General features: G+C 34.6%; 1 protein-coding gene across 12 annotated transcripts in view; it reads left to right on the top strand.

The window, feature by feature from the left end:
* KCNT2 (potassium sodium-activated channel subfamily T member 2) overlaps positions 1 to 19,570 on the top strand; it is a 364,649-nt gene that overhangs the window by 187,362 nt on the left and 157,717 nt on the right. For all 12 annotated transcript variants that reach the window (XR_015245793.1, XM_086693290.1, XM_086693289.1 and 9 more), the window contains one exon: positions 14,800 to 14,908. Coding sequence is in view for 11 of the 12 variants with exons in the window: in XM_086693290.1 (XP_086549416.1) it covers positions 14,800 to 14,908 (109 nt within the window). In the remaining variant the exon portion in view is untranslated. The remainder of the gene's footprint in view (positions 1 to 14,799; positions 14,909 to 19,570) is intronic.

Below are 19,570 nucleotides of genomic sequence, written 5' to 3'. Positions count from 1 at the left end.
AATCTTGTTTATTTCATATACCTATGTATTGGGCACCTTTGCACCTGTTCCTATTTTAGGCCTTTGCCTCTCCCTCTCTATTCTGAGTGCTCTGCACCCCGCCTCTATTTTGGGGTGCCTCTGCACCTCCCTATTCCTGGCACTTTTGTGCCTCCCTATTCTTGGGGTGCCAATCTGGTTTGCCCAAACTCAGGTGTGAGCATTTTATGACTTTGTATTTCTTTATGCTTTGTTAACCCATTGGTGTAAGCCCCGGGGGATTCCTAAATTTATCCCCCACAGGTATGTGTTACCATTCATTACTATTTTTTATTGTTATTTATTGTAGATTTGTTATCTGCACTCACTATCCTATTGTATGTTAATTTATTATTCACATTTGCATATAAAGTTTACATGTCTTAGTTCACTTAGCTTCCCATTTACTTGGGGCCAATTGACATAATTATTTGTATGCTTCTTAGACCTGAGCATAGCACTTTACCCAAGAAATAAAAGTGCCCTAGGGTAACACTATCACCGTTTTTAACCATTCATTCACTGAACAAATATTTATTGAGTGGCTTATAGTCCAAGCATTGATGTATCAACTGAAGATACATTTAGTAACAAGGCAGTGAAAAAAATCTCACGAAGCTAGCCTACTAGTAGAAGTGACAGTCGATGTACTAATTAAATGAATCAATGGAGTGTTAGCTAGTGATGAGTGGTAAGGAGAGAACACTGGGGAAGAGGCATATGGAATGTTAGAGAAGGCTGATCTTTTAGATTGAAACATTAATTCAAAATTTTGAAAGACAAACTTAAAATAGAAAGCTCATTAATTATTATTAAGGCAGGAACACAGAAAGCAACACCATGTTGCTTTCACTAGAATATTTTTATGGCACCTAGTACCTACACTACTTGTATTCTTATACCTAGTACAATTCTTCCTCCTTTTTAGGTCTAACCTCTTGAAAAAGTGACACTCACTTTTTCAAACTTATAATGCCCTTAGATTGCTCATTCCAGTTTACACTGCATCCATATCCCTGACAGTCTTTTTTCTAAAAACACCAAATGTCCCCTAGTAGAGAACATTTTGTATTATTTTCTTGTGCTCCCCATTTTGTTAAATAACCATTGGTACCTTTTTCCTCCTTCATGCTATTCCCTTCTCTACTTGCTTTTGTGCCCTCAATCTTTGTAGAATTCCTTCTTAATACTTAAGCCATTATTTCTCAATTGCTTTTAAAGGATCTTCTCTAAAAAAATATTTTGTATTTGTTAAAGGATCAATGCATCAAAAAGACATACCATTCCTCAATGTGTGTGCACATACCTTATTGTGAAACCTCAAAATGGCAAAACTTCAAGAAGCTACAATTGTTAGAAATTCCAATATTGATCTCTAAGATACTAACAGAATAAGTAGAAATAGAATCAGTATGGTTATAAAAAAAAACTTGAACTAATTTTCGCCAACTAGATCTAATTGACATATAGAACATTGCATTCAACAACTGCAGAATCCACATTTTTGCAAGTGTGTATGGAATATTCATGAAGACCATATGCTGGATGATAGAAGAAATGGCAGAAAAGTTAGAAGAATGTAAACATACAGAGTATGTTCTCTGATCATAATAAAAATTAGTTAAAAATCAGTAAGAAAACAACAGCAGGACAATACCCAAATATTTGAAAATTAGCACAGTTCTAAATAATCTATGGGTAAAATACAAAATAACAAGGAAGACTAGAATTATTTTAATTGAATTGGGATGAAAATGCAACGTATCAAAATTTAGGGGACACAGATGAAGTAGTGCCTAAAAAGAGATTCATGGCTTTAAGTTCTTGGATTAGAAAAGAAAGTTTAAAATTAAATAGTAAAGTGGAAATGAAGGCAACAATTACAGAATTTAGAAGTGGTTTCTACAAATGAGAACAGAGAAATAAATGGGGCAGCACCTGATGGTAATATGTGGTGAAGGAAGACTTTGTTTTTTCTGCTTTTTCTTTCTTTTTTTAGTGGGCAAAATTTTTAGAAATTCTGTATCCTAAAGGAAATGATCCACCAGAGATGGGAAAATGAACGATACAGGAAAGTGAAAAGTTGGAAGAATACAGTCAGAGGATTTATAAGATAGAATATGATCCAGTGTAGAAGGTTTCTCTCTGCTAAGTGTGTAAAATGCTCACCCATTTTAACAAGAGGCGAGTATGTAGTCAGATGTGGTGGAGAGCGCTATGGGCGCTTTATTATTTCTATTTTCTTATAGTAGTTGAGATCGTCAGAAAAGAGGGAAGAGATGGTAGACGTTTGAGGAGCTATATGAAATAGTTCTCTAGAGCAGCAGGGGAGTGAATGACCTGGAGAAATGTGGAGTTGCTGAGCAACGCTCCTCTCCTATGTGATAGTATGGACTCTGAATGTGAAGTAAGGCCTGTTTAGCACATACGTGTGTTTGTGCCTGCCATCTGTTATTTGTAGTAGAAAGAGAGTTGGATTTAGCAAGGTTGTAGTTCTGCCTATAGAGTGGGCCTGAGTCAGAGAGGCAAGCAAAATGATTGTTTATGCCAGAGTCTGCTTACTTGGTGAAACATTTGGTATAAGCCGGTAAGCAGGGAAATGAGAATGTGGGCATAGAGATAAAGAGAATGAGAGTATCGATAGATTGAAGTTGCTGATGATGTTGGACATTCTTTGGAATCACAGTCCCAGATAGTGAGCTGGAAAGTAAGAGGTGCTGAATGGACAGAGGAATGTTGGCTTATGTTGTGATGTGTTTTAAAAGGTTTAGACACAAGGGATGCCTGGGTGGCTCAGTTGGTTAAGCATCCGACTTTGGCTCAGGTCATGATCTTGCAGTTCACGAGTTTGAGCCCCGCGTCTGGCTCTGTGCTGACAGCTTGGAGCCTGGAGACTGCTTCACATTCTGTGTGTGTGTCTCTCTCTGTCCCTTCTCTGCTAGTATTCTGTCTCTCTCTCTCAAAAATAAATAAAACATTAAAAAAAAAAGATTCAGACACTTTACTTTCAATATCTTGTTCACTCAGTCTATCATTAGGTGTACTCCTAAAAATTTGTTCAAAGTTAAATATCCATGCAGTCATTTTAATGTATGCAGCATAGTAGATTTACCATTTAGACGGGTTTTCTTTGCAGTGGCAAAAGATTTTAATTTTTTGAGCTCAGCTGGACATATGGATTTTTACATAAATGGCCTACTTCTGAAAAAAAACCTGTAGTGTTTACTTTGCTCTTTTAGCTTTCTTGGCACAACTGATTTTTAAACTTCTTGCTTTTGAAACTGAAAAAAAATACATATTAACACCTCTCATTTATTTGCTGTTACTAAATATTGATTTCAGGCTAAAGATTATTTATATATATTTATACATATTATATATGTGATGTGTTTTCATAACAACCTTGCAAGGATGTTATTACTAGCTTCAGTTTGTAGATTAATAAAATAATACTGTGGTTAGCTATTTTAAGTTCTTAGGTGCATATGGTTCAGAGCTCACAGACCTAGTATTTATACTTTATTCTGTCTGTGTCAGGGAAAAATTGTATCAGACATTGTTAAACAAGCAAGGGAGAAAATTTATTTAGGACTGTTGCGGTAAAGGAGAGAGATTGAACTCAACAACTTGGAAACAAAAGGTTAGAGGATTTTTAAGTTCTGGGATGAAGACAGTGGAAAAATCCTGGAGAGGGGAGATTGCTTCATGTGATTCCACCATGATTTGCTAATTGTCTCTTAAGAAAGTTAGGGTCCTATGTTCCCATAGATAAGGGAGGTAGAGGCTCTCGATTCTTTGTTGAATACCTTTCAGAGCAATGGCCCTCAGGTTCTTGAGAAAGACATTTCTGGTTTGTAAAACCGGTGAAAGCCTGGGAGAAGATTTAAATCTCAAAGGGGCAGAAAAAAAGAATTTATAATTGGACTTTTTCTAAAATAAAGGTTCTAAGAAAAGGGAGGTCAGAGGCCTATGGTCAGGAAGAAACCTGTCAGGAAATCAAGCTGAGGGAAACTTTAAAACCATCTTGGTCATCTGACTCCAAAGACTTTAAGTTGTAACTTTCAGAAAAAAGATTTATTTTAAACTATGTTGTTAGCTTTCCTCTTAAATGTCAAAGATGCTCATTTTTTCCTGATTATTACATGCATTTTTGAACATATGGAATCTTAGAGTAAAAGGCAAACAGTCATCAAACACTCAGACAGCAAATTCCCTATGTGACCCTTTCAGACAGCATGAGAAAAGAGCTGAAATACAATGTTTGCAGTTGTAGCGGGGGGAAAGTAATTTTCCTTTGCACTCTAGGTTCTGTGGCTGTTTCCCCCTGGTAATAAAAGAATAACAAGAGAAAAGCAATCAGAAGTTTAATATGTATACCTCATGTGTACATGGGAGATACCCAGGAAAGCTGTAAAACTCCCCCAAATGACCCAAGCCATCACCTTCAATACTATCTTCAGCTAATGACAAAAGAATGATGTGGGAGTGGGGAGACTAGTTCTGGGAGATTATCAAGGCAAGTATAGTAAGGTTGTTAGGCTGATTTAAGTCTGGTGCCTTCTCCACTGATAAAGAGCTGTCAGTCATCCTTCTCTTCCTGGTACAGGGAGAGAGTTACCCTTACAAATGGAGATTTACTTTATGAATAAGGGTAGTATCTACTCTGATTTAAGAGCTTCTCCCATGGCTGCTTTTTCTCAAAAATAATCAGATCAAAATAATCTTTATGCTAAGAAGGCATACTCTGGAATGGCATATTCTGCTACCCTTCACAATTTAAGCTTTTTTTAAAAGAATTTTATTTTGTCTTAACTAGATCCATTTTGAGCTTTGCAACACTTTAACACAATAACCATTTCTGTTATGTCATTACCTAATAAAATGTACCTTAAATTCTTTGGAAAGGTTTTGCAAAATTTTTTGCTTGTTAATTCAACCCAGTGGTTAATAATACATTCTCACAAACATCTTCCTGTCTAATTAATAAAATCACAGAATTTCAAACTGTGAATTTTAAACTTGCTAAGACACCCTGTGATCACCAGTGTAACTCATTTTTTAATCTGTCCAGAAATATCTTTTGGTAAATTCTTGGCAGATGATTATCACTGAACTTCAGGTACATGCTTTCAAGATAGCCTAGCCTCTTTATGAATCACTTTATTGATTATTCACTTGACACATGTCAATGGGCTTTGTGAGAGTTTTAAAATGCTGTGGTCACAACTTTGTTAAGAATAAATCAGGGAAGACTCAAGAGGATTATGATCTGGAGTTAGATTTGCTGTTAATGGTGATTCCTGAAGAACCTGGGAGAGGATTTTTTTTTTCCTGGGAGAGGATTTAAATATGCAAAAGACACCATTTAAGGGGTGTAAGGCTCTGGGCAAATTATTAGAACTTAGGCCAACAAGCTCTAAGAAATAATACAAGATTTCAGCTTTGAGAAGCAGAGCGCAAAATAGGCTTTGGTTCTTGACAAGTAAAGACAGAAAGTATATGTGTTATTTAGCTGACCATAAAGTAGACTCGGTACACAGTCCCAAAATTTCTGGTAAGAAGATTCTAGGAATATGCTATATCTGGAATTTCAAACAGCCAGTCAGGTTTTTGCCATTATGCATCTGTAACTCTCAGCTGTAAGAATGGAAATCAGAAGTAGAATTCCAGTCCCTGAGAGATCATTGGAAGGAGCAGGAAGTACAAATAATCTTAAAACTGGAATCCAAGATAATGTTTCTGTCTCAGACATAATGTCAAATCCCTTCTGTTTAAACTTGGCAGAAAGATGAAATTATCCTAGCAGTCAAGTTTTGATACCAAAATCTAGAATGCTAGACCAAGATTTCTTTAATTATTTTTGACTATGGTGTCTGTAGTTCTTGAAGATGGGTTACTGCTGAACCTATAGATGTTTGACTCAAACTAGATGGCTTCCTAATAGCTTGGTAGTCTAAAAGGCAACATGATGATTTAATGTTTTATATCTATTAGAGTTTTTGGTTATATGCTTCATTTTTAGTATTTTATTTAAGAACATTCTGAATTACATTTGTACTTAATAAATATACATCAAATGTGAAGCCTAATTCTCCAAAGACATCAATTACAATTCATTACAAATGAACTATGCAGTTTCCTTAATTCAATCATAAAGTCAAACCAATTAATCATAGATAACACATACATAGATCCTATGTATCAGAATTACATTCCATTTTTTGGTATCATTAGCTATATATATATGTGTGTATATATACATACATATATGTATATAGGTAACCTTATAATATATCAGCTATATATCTAACCTTATAATTTATCAGTTTACTTATTAGACCCAGACAGTGTAATTGTGAACAAAATGGCCCCTTGCAGTCAAGGTGCTTTTGAGTCTAATGCAACATCTTGAGAGGGACTTCTAGGAGTATATTATTCTCTAGGCAAGGAGTATATTTGGCAAGAGTTGTTTATAAAACAGTACATTTGAGTTGTGTTTAGGAAAGATTTGTTTTCCAGTTTGCTGCAAGTTGTTTTACTCTTGTATAAATGTTGTATCTACATTGTTCAAGGATCTATAAATTGGGGGCAAATTTATATACATATATTATTTTAATTTTCATAATTCAGTTTTACTTGATCCTAAAAACTGTTTCCAGTAGATGGGTTATCAAAATATACTCAAAATATAAAAAAATAAATCTATCATTTGTTAAGTGCTACATATGTATGTTTATAATTGAAAATGGGGTTGAAAGTGACCTTTGATCACACTAACGTCTTAGCCATTTTCTGAGTTGTAGACTGTGTTTGAGAATCTAATGAAAATTACAGATTCTCATGGAGAGGTGGGGATACAACTTATGTATAAAATTTCATCTAAAATGTTGAGTTCTTTCATGGGTCACTTGGAATTCAGGAATAAAGACCTTTGCCATAGGTAAAGGGATTTGTTTTAGGTCCTTAGAATGCCAACAAATAATTTTTAGATATTTCAAATTATAAAAGTTGAACTTTATGAAGATGATTTTAGCCAATTTAATTTTTAGGTATACTGACTTTAGGAGAAATGTTCTGCTTTCACAGCAGAATAGACACTTATGATGACCCAATAATACCCTGTGTTATCTTCCTTTATTATTTAGGCTGTTTATTCCAAAGTTGTCACAGTTGATGCTTTTTTTTTTTTTTGGTTACAATTAAATTTAACGTGTCTTATTTCAGGCTGAATTTTGTCAGCAAGGAAAAAAACGAAATCAATATCATTTTCTGTTGTTAGAAGAATGAATTAAAAATCTTGTTTCTGTGCTGTTTTATTATCTGTATTAGCAAATACCTATTTCCTATTCCTTATGTGACATTTATGCCCTGGTACCTTGTTTCCTTTTTCCTTACTTAGTGCTCCACTCACAAGGTCATAGATGCTTATTGGTAGGGCACAGTGCATGAATAAAACAAGGGAGATTTGTGGGCTTTTAGGGTCAGTACTTCATCCATCTATTTATCCACTGATGTGACAGATTTGATAAATGCTTTCTGTGTGCCTGATGCTTCTTTACATTATCTCACTTGATGCTCACAATATCCCTATGAAGTAAATATGGTTTTTCTTACTCATCTTTGAAAAGCAAATGAAAGCTGGTTGCTAGAGATAAATGAAGTACCCTTAGGATGAATGAAGTATAAACATGGCCCTTGTTTTCTTAGAGCTTACAGTGTAGTGGAGATCAACTTAAAGACACAGGTGAGTGAATACTATGATGGTCAAATACAGAATGCAGTGGAAACAGCTAGCATGGACTTCAGTCAGAAGAAGAGGGTTTCCTAGAATAAGTGACAGAAATTCTGGAGGCTCAAGGATGGAGGATGCATTACCACTGGAACAAAGAGTGCAAAGGCTAGGGAAGTAATTTGGGGACAGTTTAATAAAGGGTCTTGCAAGCCTTGTTAAGAAGTTTGGGCTTGATGCTCAGGATAAGGAATGCCACTGTAGGGTTCTCAGCAGCCAAATATACAATCAGATTGTAGTTTGAAAAGGCAGTAAATCTGATAAGAACACACAATTAGTAAAAAATATAAACCTTGAGATAGATTGATTTGGAGGTTGTTGCCTTCACTCCAAGCTTGAAGTGATGGCTGTTTAGACTCGGGTTCTGGCAGGGAGCTTGGAGAGAAGTGGACGTATTAGAACAATTTTAGAAGACATAATCTGGCACAAAAACAGACGCATAGACCAATGGAATAGAATAGAAACCCCAGAACTAGACCCACAAACGTATGGCCAACCAATCTTTGACAAAGCAGGAAAGAACATCCAATGGAAAAAAGACAGTCTCTTTAACAAATGGTGTTGGGAAAACTGGACAGCAACATGCAGAAGGTTGAAACTAGACCACTTTCTCACACCATTCACAAAAATAAACTCAAAATGGATAAAGGACCTGAATGTGAGACAGGAAACCATCAAAACCCTAGAGGAGAAAGCAGGAAAAGACCTCTCTGACCTCAGCCATAGCAATCTCTTACTCGACACATCCCCAAAGACAAGGGAATTAAAAGCAAAAATGAATTACTGGGACCTTATGAAGATAAAAAGCTTCTGCACAGCAAAGGAAACAACCAACAAAACTAAAAGGCTACCAACGGAATGGGAAAAGATATTTGCAAACGACATATTGGACAAAGGGCTAGTATCCAAAATCTATAAAGAGCTCACCAAACTCCACACCTGAAAAACAAATAACCCAGTGAAGAAATGGGCAGAAAACATGAATAGACACTTCTCTCAAGAAGACATCTGGATGGCCAACAGGCACATGAAAAGATGCTCAACGTCGCTCCTCATCAGGGAAATACAAATCAAAACCACACTCAGATATCGCCTCACGCCAGTCAGAGTGGCCAAAATGAACAAATCAGGAGACTATAGATGCTGGTGAGGATGTGGAGAAACGGGAACCCTCTTGCACTGTCGGTGGGAATGTAAATTGGTGCAGCCACTCTGGAAAAGAGTGTGGAGGTTCCTCAGAAAATTAAAAATAGACCTACCCTATGACCCAGCAATAGCACTGCTAGGAATTTACCCAAGGGATACAGGAGTACTGATGCATAGGGGCACTTGTACCCCAATGTTTATAGCAGCACTCTCAACAATAGCCAAATTATGGGAAGAGCCTAAATGTCCATCAACTGATGAATGGATAAAGAAATTTTGGTTCATATACACAATGGAGTACTACATGGCAATGAGAAAGAATGAAATATGGCCCTTTGTAGCAACGTGGATGGAACTGGAGAGTGTGATGCTAAGTGAAATAAGCCATACAGAGAAAGACAGATACCATATGTGTTCACTCTTATGTGGATCCTGAGAAACTTAACAGAAACCCATGGGGGAGGGGAAGGAAAAAAAAAAAGAGGTTAGAGTGGGAGAGAGCCAAAGCATAAGAGACTCTTAAAAACTGAGAACAAACTGAGGGTTGATGGGGGGTGGGAGGGAGTATTGAGGAGGGCACCTTTTGGGATGAGCACTGGGTGTTTTATGGAAACCAATTTGACAATAAATTTCATATATTGAAAAAAAAAAAGACATCATCAACAAGACTTGAGGACTGATTGACTGCAGGGGTATGAGGGAGGGAGGGAGGGATGGAGGAGAGTATTGGATGCAGAGGTATCAGGATTTAGTGTCTGGTAAAACCCACCTCTTTGACAAGAAAGAATTACCAGCAGATCTGAAGATGAGTTCAATTTGGGATAAAAAATCCAAAGGACAATCAGGGACATTGGTGTCATGGAAGCCAAGGGAGAAAATTTTAGGGAGCCAGTGGTCTACCTGTCACATGTTGCCAGACATCATGTGAAATAAGAAGAGCCAGGGGTGCCTGGGTGGCTCAATCGGTTGAGCGGTCGACTTCGGCTCAGGTCATGATCTCGCGGTCCGTGAGTTCGAGCCCCGCGTCGGGCTCTGTGCTGACAGCTCAGAGCCTGGAGCCTGTTTCAGATTCTGTGTCTCCCTCTCTCTGACCCTCCCCCCATTCATGCTCTGTCTCTCTCTGTCCCAAAAATAAGTAAATGTTAAAAAAAAAGAAGAGCCAGCTGCCTACCTCCACTTTACAAACAATTGAACCTTTTATTCTGAGAATCAGATTTGGTTAGTAATTTTACTTACGCAGTTTGTAAATTCTAGAGTGAAATTAGAGCTCCGAATTTGTGACTAAAGCTCACGCTTTGTCTGCTTGTTTTTGTTTATTTATTTATTTATTTATTTATTTATTTATTTATTTTTTCTTTTCTTTTTTCTTTTTTTTTCAACGTTTATTTATTTTTGGGACAGAGAGAGACAGAGCATGAACGGGGGAGGGGCAGAGAAAGAGGGAGACACAGAATCGGAAACAGGCTCCAGGCTCTGAGCCATCAGCCCAGAGCCCGACGCGGGGCTCGAACTCACGGACCGCGAGATCGTGACCTGGCTGAAGTCGGACGCTTAACCGACTGCGCCACCCAGGTGCCCCTGCTTGTTTTTTTTTAAATGGACTTTTTTTTTTTTTTTTAAGCAGTTTTGGGTTTATAGAAAAATCGAACAAAAAATATGGAGAATTTCCACCACCCCTCCTCCCCAGTTTCCACTGTTACTAGCATCTTGTGTTACTGTGGTACATTTGCGACAACTGATTTATACATGTTGATATTTGCAAATAAATACATTATTATTATTAAAGTCCATAGTTTACATTAAGGTTTATTCTTTGCTTTGTACATTCTGTGGGTTTTGACAAATGTAGAATGATATCTATCCGTCATTACGATATCTTTCAGAATACTTTCACTGCCCTAAAAATCCCCTGTATTCCACCTATCCATCCCCACTTCTCCACCTGCCCCCACTGCCAAGCCCGTTAGCAAACACTGATCTGTTTACACTTTCTATAATGTCCCTTCTCCAGATGTCATATAGTTGGAATCATATGGTATGCAGCCTTTTAAGTTAGGCTTCTTTTATTTAGCAGTATTTGAGTTTTCTCTGTGTCTTTCCATGGCTGGACAGCTCATTTCTCTTTATTGCTGTAAAATGTTCTATTATTGGGATGTACCCATTTGTTTTATCAATTTACCTATTGAAGGACATCTTGGTTACTTCCAAGTTTTTGCAAATATGAATAAGGTTGCTGTAAACCAGGGGCAGGTTTCAGGTGGATAAATCATTTGGGTAAATACCATGGACCCAAATGCTGGATGATATGGTAAGGGTATGCTTAGTTTTATAAGAAAGTGTAGACTGTCTTTCAAAGTTGCTAAACCATTTTGCATTCCCACCAGCAATAAATGAGACTTTCTACTGTCCCACATCCTCACTGGTATTTGGTGTTGTTGGTGTTTTGGATTTTAGTCATTCCAGTAGTTGTGTGGTGGTATTTCACTGTTTTGCAATTCCCTAATGATATATGATGTTAAACATCTTTTCATATGCTTATTTGTCATCTGTAAATCTTCTTTGGTGAGGTGTCTGTTAAGATCTTTTGCTGGCTTTCAAAGTGGGTTGTTTGTTTTCTTATTATCATTTACTCCTTTTCTCTTACCAGTAACTTTATATTTAATATGCATCTCTCCTAAATTGCTTATGGTTGGGTCTTATTTCTTTTGTTCTAATATTCTTTATGTTTTAATATGTTCAGTTCATTAACATTCAGTGCTATCATTTATATGGTTGGATGTAGGTCTACCTAAGTTGTTTTCTGTTTTCCCTTTTCTACATTTAAAAAAATTATTTGACTTTTTTTTTCTTTTAGGAATTCAAGTTTTATATACCTATTGGCTTTTTAGGAATTGTCTTTTGAAATTTTTTTAGTGACTGCTCTAGGGACTACAATACATGGCCTTACCTTTTCATAGTCCACTTCATGTTAATATCGCACCATTTATTTTTAAATATGACACAATTTATTGAAGTTAGAAACTTTGCACTTATTCTTCTGTTACTTTCATAAATTTCATATCCCATAAGACAATACTATATTTTTTCTTTATGAATATATCTGTATTTTAAAGAATTCCAGAGGAAAGCTCTTATTTTATATTCACTCAATAGTAACCATTTCTTATAGTCTTTTTTGAAATCCAAAGTTTTCACTCTGGTATCATTTCCCTTCAGCATACAGAAGTTTCTTAAACTTGTAGTCTGATACTGATGATGACACACTTTCTTAGATTTCATTAATTGAAAAAGCCTTTATTTCACTTCTTTGAAGGATCTTTGTCTATAAAATTATGGTGTAATAGTTTTTTCCTCCCCTCATTCTAGAGTTTAGGATACTGTTTCCGTGTTACCTGGTTTCCATGATTGCTGATAAGAATCCTTGGTCACAAAACTGTGTTTCTTTGGCTGTTTTCAAAATATTGTCTTTACTTTTGGTTTTCAGTAATTTAACTACAATGTGATTAGTGTGGTCATCTTCATTTATGCAGTTGGGGATTTTCTGAGCTTATTGAACTTGGAAAAATATGCCTTTAACAAAATTGGGCAGTTTCTGGCTACTATTTCTTCAAATTATTTTCTGTTCTATTTTCTCTTTTGTGTTCTTCCTGGAAATCCAATTATATTATATAAGACATTTTTACATTGTTGCACAAGTCCCTGAACTGTGTTCCTTCTCTATTCCTCTTCTCTTTGTTTTTCAAATTGGATAAATTCTGTTGATCTATGATCAAGTTCACTGACTCTTTCCTATGTCATCTCCATTCTACTTCAAAGCCCATTCAGTGAATATTTTTCAGGTATTTTTGCTTTTTGTTTAATTAAAAAAAATATTTTTTAGGGGCACCTGGGTAGCTCAGGCAGTTAGGTGTTTGACTTTGGCTCAAGTCATGATCTCATGGTTTGTGGGCTCGAGCCCCATGTCGGGCTCTGTGCTGATGACAGCTCAGAGCCTGGAGTCTGCTTCGGATTCTCTATCTCCCACTCTCTCTTTGCCCCTCCCCTGCTTGTGTGCTCACACCCACGCATGCGCTCTCTCTCTCAAATCAACAAATAAATATTTTTAAAAATTTTAAAAATATTTTCTATTTGTTTAGAGTTTTCCTCTATTTATTATGAGCAGATTTCCTTTATCTCAGTGATGATATTTTTATTATCTGCTTTAAGCCCTAGTCTGATAATTCAAACATCTAGATCATCTAGAGGCTAATGTTTATTGGATTTAATTTTGTTTGTTTCCCATGAAATAAACAAATAGGTCACATTTTTCTGGCACTTCATATATTCAATAATTTTGCAATGTATTCTGAATATTATGTTATGTTGTGGAGACTTGGAGTCTCTTATATTCCTCCAAAGAGTGTTGATAGTCTTGTTTTAGCAAGCAGTTAATTTGGTTCACTTGAATACAATCTCTCTTACCCTAGCATTTGGCAGTGATTCAAATCTCAGTTGAGATTGCTCTTATTCTGTCCCATGTATGCATGGTTTAGCGGTTAGCCAGTGTTGTATAAATTTATACACAGGATTTGTGGCTTCTGTTCTCTGCCTGTCCCTTTTCTGGGGTCTACCACCCATCCAGAATAATGTTTAACCAAATACCGGGGCACCTCATGATCCAGCCAAGTTGATACATAAAATTAACCATCACACTGTATCAGGTTCATTGAATGTTTGCCTGGAAGACACACATTGTCCATTTATCCACTTTAGGAATTTGGAGTTACTATTCATCAACTTTCATGCCACTTAAAGTTACTAACTACCTACAGCAGCTTCTTTCTGCACTTCTTTAAATAATCCCTTATATCCATTTATATTTTTAATTGCCCTCTTGTTTCCCTAACAGCATTGTCAAATAGAACTTCCTTTGATGATACAAATGCTTATATCTCCACTGTTCCATAAAGCTTTGGATTAGCCACATGTGGCTTTGAACACTTGAAATATGGCCAGTGTGACAGGGAAATAGAATGCTTAATTTTAGTTACTTTAAATTTAGACAGCCACATGTGGCTAATGGCTACTCACTCCACGGGCAGTGCTACCCTGGAAAATGTTTTTGTTTCCTTTTTCAAAATGTATTTTGGCTGACTCATTTCTCTAATAATTTGCTTTGACCTACTTAATGAATTAAGTAATAATTTATGGGGTCACACTATGTGTAAGATTCAATGTTAAGCAGGATTTTTATTCCTTTTCTAAATCTTAGCACCTTCTTTTTTTTTTTTTTTAACTGTTTTGGTATTTTTAATATGTGTAAGTTACTGATCTTTTCCAACTGACCCATGTAGAGTCAAGATTCTCTTACTTTTACTTTTACTTTTATATAGAAACAAATTTTAAATAGTGTATTCTCTACATGTGTGGTTGCTGTAGTCCTTCCTCTCTTGCCAATCTTTCTAAAAGTGTTAAAATTGTTATAAATCCATATTTTTTCCATGGAAACTGTTACTAAAAACTATTAGTTGTGCTGCATTGTTGAAGGCTTCTGACCCTCAACTATTTTCCAAGAAGAGTACTTTTAAGTTTTTGAAGAAACTTTCCTCTTACTCTCTGCTAATTTTTTAAGTGCTGGTAATTAGCACTGATTGAATTAGGTATTGTTAATCTCCTTTGTAGAAATAATAAATATATTTACAAATAAGTCCTTGAATTAATTATTTTGTATGTTTGTATGTTTAATTAAAATATGTTTAACTTTAAATTGTGGATGTGCGCATTTAACACATTGGTTGATTATTTTTACTTTATGTAGTATAAATTTTTCATTTTATTTCATGATATTTTGATATTTATCATTTCAGGACCATCAAACAATTTTGAGAGCATGGGCTGTAAAAGATTTTGCTCCAAATTGCCCTTTGTATGTCCAGATATTGAAGCCTGAAAATAAATTTCATATCAAATTTGCTGGTAAGTTTAATTTCAAATTTCAAATTGGATGGTAAGAGATATGTCTCTGAAATTAGTAGCAACTTAATATATTCATGAATGTATAGAATAGAGGGATTCCTTTTATCATCTACTTGTTATAAAAGAAGTTACTCACTTTAAAAAGTGGCAAGATAATATTTTGGGAGTGTATCTTTAATTTTTTATGTAACTTGGTGATTTTAGCAACTGAATTTCCTGGATATCTTGATAAGACTATAAATAGATTAGCACTTACAGTTTTATGCATAATATAAACATAGGTTTCAAATGCTATATATCTATTAATTTATTCTTATGTTTACACAGATAGATAGTGTTTTGCTATAGATTATTTAATACACAAGTAAACTTCCCATGCATTAGAGTACTACTGAAATGTATTCAAGTACAAATAGATTTATTTAGAGATAGATTTTGAAAACATTTCAAGAAAAACATACATGTGAGTTTTTCATAGAGACACTGCTTTTGAAGTAATTTCATCTGAGATTATACTTTAAACTGTTAGGAAATTGAACAGTAAGATGATACTTTAATTTTTTCTTAAATGTTTCTGTAAGAACTAATTTTGATCCAGACAGTAATTTATATTCATGTAAAAAAAAAAAAAAAAACTTTGTTTTTTTAACATTTCACCTTCATAATTGAAGCTGCAAACACCATTAAGATGTAAACCATTTTAACTATGCATTAGCAAAATGTATTTCCTTCAGAAGATGTGTTTACATATCTCATAATATTTACCTATTTGTATATGATTTTTAGTGAAAAAATTATAAGCACTAAAAAATTTCTAAATAATAACAAAAAATATTGCCATTCAATTTGCTCTGTTTTTTTATCTTTTAACTTTGCTTCTAATGGCATCATTTTTTTTTTCCTAAAATTTATTGTAAACAAAGCAATGGCTCTCAACTATGGCAGCATTTAAGTATCTGTCTGGAAGGTTTTTTTAAGTACTAATAACTGATTAAAATTGTGATGATGGTGCCAGGGCATTTTTAAGCCTGTTCCTTAAACTGAAAATTAAAAATAACAGCACCTCCTTTGTAAATGACTTTGTGAAATTTAGTGGAAAATACATGTAAATTCTCCATCTGCTACCTGTTACATATTTAATTAGCATTAAAGAAATGCCAATTGTTTATTTAAAAGACCTTTGCAACTAAGCTGCTCCCTTTTTATTGTTATTTAGCAAAAGGAATATTTTTATAAAGTTCTTAATCATACCTGATAATGACTTCTAATGATATAATTTTTTAGGAAGGTTGTAATGGCATAAGCATCAGACCAAGTCCTAAAAATGAGAATTTAAATTTGAGTGCCACCACTTAAGATTTAGGTAGGCAAATTAGAGTTCTGAACCCCATATTTCTTTTTTGTTAAATTATGTATCGTAATTATGATGTCTTTATTCCATTAGTTAGGATTAACAGTAAGAATTAAATAATATCGGAAACATACTAGGTGCTCAATAAATGGAAATCGAATGTGGATCATAATTTTGAATGTGTTATTACTAAATTTCAGAATAGACTTTTGTTCTTTTCCCTTTCTTAGCAGGCCATAGATAGGCTCACAACAGATAGATCAAACTCACTGAAACAGTCCATCTTTACAAACAAGAAATTACAAAGACTATTTGTATCGATTCTCTTTCATATTCTTGTTTTGCCATTTTTTTGATAAACCCATTGAAATGAATGAGATAGTTAAAAATTCTATCCTGATAGTGTATCACAATATATCTAATGTATGGCACCTGCTGAAATTCCTCTTAATGATGTCTGTATTCTTTTATGGCTGAGATGACAACATCTCAGAGGAACTCTTTTCTTATATTATAAAAAGAAGAAAGCATCCTGGTTTCATTAAAATGCCATAAGACACTTTGGGGTGATGTATGAGACTCTGCAACCAATATAATATATTTTACATCTCAGCATGAGGTTAAAAGATTATGGACTTTGCATTTCAAAAGGAAGTGTATCAAGCTGTCACTTAGTTTGTATGGAAGATTGTTAAAATAATGGTCTTCAATGAACCATGTTCCCTGTGTCTATGTCCTATGTTGATGGGACCTTGCAGCTTATACCATTAAGAGATGAAATGCAATTCCCCACCACTTGAATAGGTGCTGGTCTTGTGACTTGCTTTGCCCAATAGAATGTGACAAAAGTTACACTGTATGACTTCAGAGGCTAAGCATTAAAAGTCTATGCTTTTGCTTTCCCTTCACTGGAACATTACCCAGAGACTGCATGTAAAGGATCCCAATTTAGCCTCCCTAAAGATGAACAATCACTTGGAAAATGAGACTTATCCATCCTAGGCATCCTACCTCTCTATCTCCTGATTTGCCCACAGCCAACCCAAGGAGTCATGTTAACCTACAGAATTTTGAGAAATAAAAGTGTTGCTTGCTTTAAGTCACTATGCTTTGTAGTTATTTGTTATTTGGCAATAGATAACAAATATCATTTGTAATAAAATAATATTTGCTTTACTTTTAAACCATATCATTTGATAATATTTATATTACTGTCTTTTCATTATAAATGTTAAATAGCACAATTCTAATTATCACAGGATATAAAATGGGATAATTTTATTTTTTTATTTACCTTAAAATGTTTATTTTGAGAGACAGAGCGCATGCATGAGTGAAGGAGGCATAGAAGAGAGAGAGAGAGGGAGGGAGAGAGAGACTCTCAAGCAGGCTCCATGCTGTCAGCACAGAGCCCATTATGAGGCTTGGTCTCAGGAACCATGAGATCATGACCTGAGCCAAAATCAAGTCTGACACTTAATCAACTGAGCCACGCAGGTGCCCTGTTTCTCTTTATTTAAATAGCCCCTTTAATACACCCTAAATTGTGGCACTACTACTATGACTATAATTTATATATTTTTAAAAAGTAAATCCATGTTTTTAAAAAAGGAAAAGAAACTTCAAAATTTGGGTTATGAGTTTATAAAATATTAAAAAATAAAAACAATATAGCAACCTACCAATTATTCCTTTATACAGATCTACCTTTCCTATCATGTATGGATCCTTTTCTTCTGAACAAAATGACTATAGGCATTCATTAAGGTAAACTATTGACTTGTTAAAATATCATTTGAATGAATTATTATATCATTAATTATAATTAAAATAATCCTCTACACTTTGATGAGAGTTACAGAGGAAAAGTCTAGGTGGGCTTGATTTCAGCAGCAGAAAAGATATGCTTTTGTTCATTTCACCAAGACAGGAAAGTAAAAATAGTAAGTCTAGAGATAGAAAGTCCTCAGTAGAATAATAGCTATGATACAGAATTTCTGAATACAAATCCATGCACACTACAAATTTTAATGAGATTCAATAGCATAAAAATATACTTCATAGATAATTTGATTATTTTAATCACCACAAGTTTCCTAAGAAGAAAATAAACTCAAACAATCTCATACAACAAGTTTACTTTCAGCAATTTTCCTTTTTATAATAAATTTGTCAAAGTAAAGAAACTGATATTGGGAAATCTGTAAAGAGACCATCCTCAGTCAAATCTTCATTCTGTTATATAGTAACTGCATGATCCCAAGCTCCTTAATTTCTCTTGACTTGAGTTTTTTTTTTAATTTATTTATATTTTTTAATTTGAAAGAGAGAGAGAGAAAGCAAGCAGGGGGAGGGGCAGAGAGAGAGAGAGGGAATCCTAAGCAGGCTTCATGCTCAGCATGGAGCCAAGTGTGAAGCTTGATCCCACAACTCTGGGATCATGACCTGAGTCAAAATCAAGAGTCAGTCATTCAATTGGCTGAGCCACACAAGCGCCTCTCAACTTGAGTTCTTTGATATAGAAGAAGAGGATAATAAGGGAAACTGTCCCATAGGGTTGTTATGATAAAAAAATATTCAAAAGAACATCAACCACTAGTAATTGGTACCTATCAAATTGATGATTATCATTAATCTTAAATGTCTATTTCTCATCCTAACAAAACTGTGTTACCCTTGTTTCCAGGAAAAGTAACTGAGGATTGCTCATAATGTTTTATAAACTGCTAATTATAGTAAATATTCAAAAAGCACATAGTTCTCAGCTTGCACATGTTTTCCAGAAAATAGAAAAAAAAGATATTTCCCAGACTCATTTTATGAGGCTATCCTAGCCATGATCCAAAATTCATTGAAGAGAGTATAAGAAATGATTAGAGATCAATTTAGTATATAAAATGTACTACAGAAGTAACAAAGTAATGTATTTAAAAAATAATATTACCAAGCTGAAATTATTGTAGAAAGAGATCTTTATGTTAAAAGAGAAATTAGAATCATGATTTTAATGCATACAAAAAAAGCATTTGAGAGAGGATTCAGTATCGATTTACAATTAAAAAAAAAAAAAGAAAGAAACAGGGTTAGAAGGCCATGAGGAAAACATTCATTAAGCTAAGGAAAATTATCTACAAAATAACCTAGAGGAATAAAGAACATTTAATGACCACATATTGAAAGTTTACCTTTAAGAGTACATTCAAACAAAGGTGCTTACTAAAACCACTTTTACTCAGCTTTTTCCTGGAAATCCTAAGGAGTGCAGTAAGATTACAAAAATAAAAGTAGTAAGCATTGAAAAGCGTGAAATA

This window comes from Puma concolor, chromosome E4 (assembly GCF_028749965.1).
Source record: "Puma concolor isolate L17-30 chromosome E4, mPumCon1.1.hap2, whole genome shotgun sequence".
Classification (NCBI taxonomy): domain Eukaryota; kingdom Metazoa; phylum Chordata; class Mammalia; order Carnivora; family Felidae; genus Puma; species Puma concolor.
This window is presented reverse-complemented; position numbering and strand designations above follow the sequence as displayed.